The 7,559-nt window shown below is 47.8% G+C and overlaps 1 protein-coding gene across 1 annotated transcript in view; it reads left to right on the plus strand.

Annotated features, from left to right (window-relative positions):
• The first annotated feature begins 199 nt into the window (after positions 1-199).
• Positions 200-7,559, plus strand: part of Tmem233 (transmembrane protein 233) — a 38,426-nt gene continuing 31,066 nt past the window's right edge. The window contains exon 1 of the mRNA XM_050159005.1: positions 200-466. Coding sequence (XP_050014962.1) covers positions 200-466 — 267 coding nt within the window. The remainder of the gene's footprint in view (positions 467-7,559) is intronic.

Here is a 7,559-nt window from a genome sequence, read left to right on the forward strand (position 1 = left end):
CCCCGCGCCCGTCGTTCCTCCCGCCCCCCCCCCGCCTCCTTTCCCTGCTTTCTCCCTCCCTCCTTCTTTCTGGGGAGGCTCTTGGCCTAGGTCCCTGAGCCCAGCCGGGTACAGGCAAAGAACCGACCTACGCGAGAGGAGTGCAGTCACATCTCCCTTGAGGCTGGAGCTACAAGCTTTTCAAGAGCGTCAGCTCACCATGAGCCGACAGCCACAGCCTCACCTTGCGCGAACTTCGCGCTCCTCTTCCCTCCCGGTGTCACCAGCGACTTCGCCCATGTCCCAGTATGTGTCCCGCATAGATTCCAAGGGAGCATTGGACAGCAGCAGCCCCGAAGCCAACACGGAAGATGAGAAGACCGAAGAGGACATTCCTACACCCAAGAACTATCTGTGGCTCACCATTGTCGCGTGTTTTTGCCCAGCGTACCCAGTCAATATCGTGGCTTTGGTCTTCGCAATCATGGTAAGTGGGGTTGATATCAAAAGCAGCTGCAATGGAAAGATCCTGGTGGCGCGGTCTCTCATGGACTTTTCTGTGCTGGGTTTTGGTGTACACACCTCTTCCTTGCCTTTCTTCTGCTCAATATTATCAGCCTCCGCAGCACAGAATCTAGCCAAGCCTTCGGGCGGGAGGCAGAAACAACTTTGCGCTCGCTTGCCCCGCGCTCCCTCTCCAAGTTCCCTATCCCCAACTGTTTTCCTAGGACCTCACCAAGGGTGCCCTACGCTCTGAGCTAGCAGGCTGTATGTCTCGGGCTTGACCACACTGGTGCCCCTGCCCTCTAAGCCCCCAAAGTTGCCCTTTGTTAGGCAAGTTCTTTTTCTTTGTTGGGCTCCGCCTCCATGGGGTCCTCCCTGAACTTGCCCCACTTTGCCCAGAATGCTTTCTGTAGGGTCAAAGTTCCTTCTGTTTCTTCCTGCACCCAGCACCCCTCCCTTGCCTCTCTCTGGCACCTGTTTTCCAGCTCTCTGGAAGTTGTCACCCGGACATTTCCACAGGACTTTCTTGACTATGCCTTGCTCTCCTTTCACGAGGAAAAAGGCGGCTTGCTCTTTATTCTCCCTCAGTTTGTCCTAGATTGTCCCCACTTTGCTGCACAGGGACCTTGTCGCACTATTCCCAGGAACCCCTCCACCACTCTGTCCTGTGCCCAGAGCCCCCAGCCAGTGCACTTGGGGACTCCTCCATGAAGCTGCACTCTGGGGCTCAGCTCTGTTGCCCTCTTCAATGCTCCCAAGAACCAGATCCTCCCTTATTGACTAGAGCAGCTGGTCCCGGTGGTGGCAGGTGAAATTCACACAGACGCTGTCCCGCTGCTGTCCCGGGACAACCCCAGCAGTTCCGTGCTCCCTCCCCCATAAGGCCCACTTCTCCTTCAGGTAGCCATTGCAACTCCCACCCAAGGCGGGACTCAGCTGGGCTAAGGTCGGCCACCTGTAAAATCTAACCTGGGCACAGCAGGGATTCCATTTATACCTACTCACTGACCTTCCCCAAACCTGGCTGACTGCACCAGCGTGCAAGTGCGCAGTCGCTGCAGTTTTTGGCTTGGTTCAAATCCCAGTCACACCACTTGTTAGTCCTAAGGTGACCAGAAATGGGTGCGGATCTCTAAACCTAGGTTTCTTTGTAAAACGGGGATTATCATAGCTATATTTCAGGGTGATTGTAAGTATTAATGAGATAACTGTGACATACCTAGAATGGTGCCCAGCATCACAATACTAATATCAATAATACTAATAATAATAATAATAATTTCCTTATTCAAATGTTACTTCATGAGACCTGGCTATAAGTGTAAAACAAAAAACACCCCCTCCCCCACCAAGCTGTAGGTGCCCCTTCCCTTTCGCTTCCAGAGCGAGATCCTTCTCTTCACCTAATATTGTGTTTAAGATTTTTAAGGTTTGATCTGGGGGAAAGCACATACAGCGCATGAGTGGAGGTCAGAGGTCAAAGGACAACTCACCTTTTAGGTGAGTTCTGGGGATGGGACTTGGGTCGCCAGGCTTGCATAGCAGGCGCCTTTGCTGGCTGGACAATCTCACTGCCCCTTTATTTTTTACTATATCTGCTGCCTTGTGTCTCCTCGTTACACAAACTGCCAGCTCTGTGAGGTCGGAGATATTTACCATGTTTATTAGTGGGTTCTGCAGAAGCAGTCACAAGAGGCTCTGACACACGGATAAACTTAGGAAATATTACAAAACGAAGGTATGGGCGAAGAATTAGATGTTAAAGGATTCACGTGTCCGTTTGCTCCTGTTTCAAAGTCCGGGAAGTTGAATTTATCACATCCTTTCAGTAGGACCAACCAGCTGACTTCCCCACTTCCTTCCTCTCCCTGGGTATCTGATCCTGGGTTGGTTTGGGGTTTTGTTTTTATTTTCCTAGAGGCTGGAGGAGTTGTAGGCTGCCAGACTCTCCCAGCAGCAGCCTCTCAGGCTGGCACCAGTGCCCACATTCCATCCTGGTTTATTCGTGAAGCAGGTAATTTGCCCTTCCGGGTGCCACTTTGGGGAAACCCCTACAGAGGCTTTCCCTCTCGCTGGTCTGGTGGGAACTCAGCCACCAGCTGGTGGTGACAGGCTGGCTGCTAGTGCTGCAGCTGGGAGCTGGAGCTGAGGCTTGGGATGGAAGGAAGCCTCTCTTAGTCCCACCACTTCCCAAGCTTTTCTCCAGAGCTTAACAGCATGATAGCATTGACTGTCAGAAGGCTGTAGCAAAGTTCCATACTTAGAAAAAAAAAAAAAACACTTTGGTTGTTGATCTGAAAAGTGGGGATGGGATGTTGGTGTGTGCTGCTGTTGTTTGCTTCAGCTGAGGGTTTTAATTTAATTTTGCTTTTCTTTGTTGTGTGGGTGCCTGTGCCTGTGATATGGGAGGGGAAGAGGTCAGTGGACAACTGTGTGGAGTTGCTTCTCTCCCTCCCACCTTTTCGTGGGTTCTGGGGGTTGAACTCTGGTCTTCAGCCTTGTGTGGCACCTGCTTCACCAGCTACCCATCTTGCCAGCGGTAGTTTTGTTGTTTTTTGTTTCAGACTTGGGGTTTGTAGGTAGCTAGGCTGGTGGTGCTGTTTTGAGACAAAGTTTCACTTTAGAGTCCAGACTAGCTTTGAATATGAGCCTCCCGCCTCCACCTCTTGAGTTGCTGGGTTGACAGGTCCATGCCATGGCACCTGCCTTGTGTATGCTGTTTAACACTGAGTAGTAGAGTCATATGGATGAGACAAAATATATCTGCCAATCTTGTAGAGCCTGCAGCATTGTGTTGGGTATGTGTAACAGTCATGTCATAGATGGGTAGGTAGGTTTGGTGTCTGGAGGCATCGCAGGCTACATATGGAAACAAGCAGAATATGAAACAATTGAAGGTAAAAATCTAAACTCCTACTTGCTTGCTATTGTGTATTCTCTAAAGTATCGGAAGCAATTGCTCATTCAAGAAGCGTAAACACAGACAGGATTGATAAATTTCATGAGGATGATTCCAACGGGCAAAGGGAAAGAGATGTGCAGAGGAAGGAGAGCATCTGAGTGTTGTAACGTTGTTGAGAGGAGAGAGGGGAATTTTATTTGTTCAAAGGTCCTTGTCTAGCAACGACTTTACGGCTGGCATGACATCATGAGAGTGGGAAAAGTGAGAAAGACCCGGACAAATCGGCTTTCTTGTAAACCCAATCTCACCATTTCCATGAACACGTCAGTATATCGATCATATGACGGGGTTTATTCATGAGGGTAATACCCTGTTTGCCTTCTGAAAGCACAACCACTTTTTTATTTTTTTCAGTTGTTTTTATAGAGCTATATATTTTTCTCCACTGCCCTCCCTTCCTCCCCCTTCCCCTTCTCCCTTCTCCCATGATCCCCACACTCCCAATTTACTCAGGAGATCTTGCCTTTTTCTAATTCCCATATAGATTAGATCCATGTATGTCTCTTTCCGGGTCCTGTTTGTTGTCAAGGTTCTCTGGGGTTGTGAATTGTAGGCTGGGTTTTCTTTGCTTTATTTCTAAAAGCCACTTATGAGTGAGTACATATGATATTTGTCTTTCTGGGTCTGTGTTACCTCACTCAATATGATGTTTTTTAGATCCATCCATTTGCCCACAAGATATCATTATTTTTTCCCGCTGTGTAGTACTCCATTGTGTAAATGTACCGCATCTTCTTGATCCATTCAGTTGAGGGACTTTTGGGTTGCTTTCAGGTTCTGGATATGACAAACAATGCTGCTATGAACATAGTTGAGCACATGTCCTTGTGGTATAATTGAGCATCCTTTGGGTATATCCAAAAGTGGTATTGCAGGGTCTTGAGGAAGGTTGTTTCCTAATGTTCTGAGAAATTGCCATACTGATATCCAAAGTGGCTGTACCAGTTTGCACTCCCACCAGCAATTCAGAAGTGTTCCTTTTACCCCATATCCTCTCCAGCACAAGCTATCATTGGTGTTTTTGATCTTAGCCATTCTGATAGGTGTAAGATGGAATTTCAGAGTGGTTTTGATTTGCAAATCTCTGATGACTAGGATGTTGAACATTTCTTTAAGTGTCTTTCAGCCATTTTAGATTCCTCTGTTGAGAGTTCTCTGTTTAGGTCTGTACTCCATTTTTTTCCTGGATTATTTGTTCTTTTGGTGTCCAATTTCTTGAGTTCTTTGTATATTTTGGAGATCAGACCTCTGTCCGATGTGGGGTTGGCAAAGATCTTTCCCATTCTGTAGGCTGTCGTTTTGTCTTGTTGACCATGTTCTTTGCTTTACAGAAGCTTCTCAGTTCCAGGAGGTTTCATTTGTTAATTGTTTCTCTCAGTGTCTGAACATACAGCCTCTTGATAGCTCACAGTGGGGCCTAAATTCCAACTTAAGAGTTGATGAGATACCATATGCAAACCATAAAAAATCATCCAATCCTGCCACGGACGTGCAGGATTTGAGGTGTCTTGTGATGTCCTGTCCTGGCTGTTTTCCAGTCTCACTCAATCATAAATTCATGACAAGTATAGCAATATGTCAGGGGGTCTCAGCTGGGAGTTGTACATTTCCCATAAAGACATTTGGAAATGTTGGGGAGCTTCTATAGGGGTCACAGTGGTTTGGGGATTTGGGCATCGATGAGAAGAGTCAAAATACGAGCATCCAGCAATGCTTCAGGTTTTCTCTCAATGCTGAACTTTCTCTCAATGCTCAATACTTGGACATAGCCTGAGTAACAACAGCACCCCATTGCTGCTTCCTGTTCATGTGATCAAACCCTCTGACCAAAGGCGCCGTGGGGAGGAGAGGGCTTATTTCAGCTTGTAATTCTCGATCTTCCTCCAAGACGGCGGGGTCAAGACGGCGGGGTCAAGAAGGCAGGGTCAAGATGGCGGGGTCAAGGCCATCGCAGCTTCATTTCCGTTTGCTGTGACGAAATGTCCTGATCAAAAGCAACTTGGGGAGGAAAGGATTTATTTGGTTTCCACCTCCAGGTCACAACCTATCACTGAGCAGAGTAGGAACAAAAAGTCACAGCAGGAACCTGAAGGCAGGAGCCCTTGAGAAACCCTGCTTGATGACTCTCTCACTGGCCTGTGCTCAGCTTTCTTGTGCAACAGCCTAAGTCCACCTGCCTAGGGATGATGACGCCCACCATGAGCTGGGCCCTCCTACATCAAATGACAATCAGGACAATTCCCCCACAGACATACACAGAGGCCAGATTGATTTGGGTGATTTCCCAGTTGAGACTCCTTCAAATGACACTGGCTGAGTCAAATTGACAACCAGTGATAATTCTAATTAAAAAAAAAAAAAAAAAGCAGTATAGTGGAAGATGGCGTGAACATAGATGTGCTGAAAATATTGAAAAGATTCCGAAAAACCAGTTTCAAAAATGGTTAATAAGAAAAAATGCAAGCAGCCTCAAAACAATCAAAACCTGCGCTATAAATCCAAGCCCGAGGAGCATCAAGGAGCAGTCTATGACATGTAATTACATGTTGGAGTGGGTACCTGGGAGTATAGAGAAGGTTGTTCAAGCTGCGAGGATCTGTGTTCTAACACCCGTTGTGGAACCAGGGAGTCCTGGGATTTAAGATGCACTGTCCATAGCCGGGTGGTGGTGGCGCACGCCTTTAATCCCAACACTTGGGAGGCAGAGGCAGGCAGATCTCTGTGAGTTCGAGACCAGCCTGGTCTACAAGAGCTAGTTCCAGGACAGGCTCCAAAACCACAGAGAAACCCTGTCTCGAAAAACCAAAAAAAAAAAAAAAAAAAGATGCACCGTTCCACCGGTCAGTGGCAGGACAGTGCCGATGCTGTATTAGAATGCTGATGCGCTCAGCGCCGCCTGTGGTGGAAGCATGGACATTCTCAATACGCCCAAAGAGTACTTGCCAAAAGTGTGCTTAACTCTACTCAACATGGAGAGTGGTGGACTGCGTGACTTTTCCTAGGGTGGCGTGAAGAAAAGCCTCTTCTTTCCAGACAGGGCACCAATGACAGATGAAAAAGTTAATTCCACCCAGGCCTAGCTTAGCGAATCCATGAGTTTGGGGTTGCTTACAGGAACATGGATGACTCCAAAGTAGCTGCATCACTGAGAAGCCCAAAGTTCCCTCCTCCCTGCTAGAATGAGTTGCTGCTAACACGCACTGCATCTCGACTGGAATTAGAGCACAGCACCCTCCTTGGGGCAGGTGCAGCCCTGAACCAGAGCACGCAGCTTGGCAAGTGGAGCACAGGCTGGCCTTCAGGTTTCATTCAACATCCTCCCTTCTGTCCCCAGTTATTTCTATTTATTACATCTGAAAGGCGCCCCACAATTTCTCAGCATAGCCCTCCACCTGGAGAAAGAATGTCTGCCAATTCAACAAATATCCCTGTGCCAGACTTTCTCCAGGCGCCAGCACCTTCCCGTTTCTACTGTGCTATTAAGACCAGCAAGGTCTCTCCATAGATCTGGAAGAAGTGAGGTCCCCTGTGGGTTGTGAGACTGCTGACAAATTTGGGGTGAGGTCACCATCTACAATATTATAACTGGAATTCAATGGCTGCCTCAGAAGACTGTGGCCGAGTCCATTCTAAGCCTCCATCCTTCTTGACATCCTGTTGCAGTGGCTTCAAAACCGGCCTACACAGTCACTGCAGTCATGGGTACAGACCATGACTTCTGACCGGATAGCTTCTGACCTTCTTTTGCCAAGATTCTCCTTTTACACCTTCAGAGCCTCTGTATAGACTCCAGTGAGGTTCAAATCCTTTGCTGTTTGTCATTTATAATTTTATGTAAGTGTCTCAATCTTTCTGAAGGTTGGGGCTTTTTAACCCTGTAAGATGGGACTGTGATGGTACTTAGCCAAGTACACTCATCCTGACTAAAAGATGGACATTTGAAAGTTTCAGTTTACTGCCTACAATGCAAGCAGAACACAGTAGTGAACCTGGTGATGGTGGGGATGGTGGTGGTGGAGATGGTGATAGAGATGGTGGGGATGGGATAGAGATGGTGGGGATGGGATAAGAGATGGTGGGGATGGGATAGAGATGGTGGGGATGGGGATAGAGA

Source organism: Alexandromys fortis, unplaced genomic scaffold (genome assembly GCF_014885135.2).
Source record: "Alexandromys fortis isolate MF-2015 unplaced genomic scaffold, M_Fortis_MF-2015_v1.1 scaffold_90, whole genome shotgun sequence".
NCBI classification, from domain to species: Eukaryota; Metazoa; Chordata; class Mammalia; order Rodentia; family Cricetidae; genus Alexandromys; species Alexandromys fortis.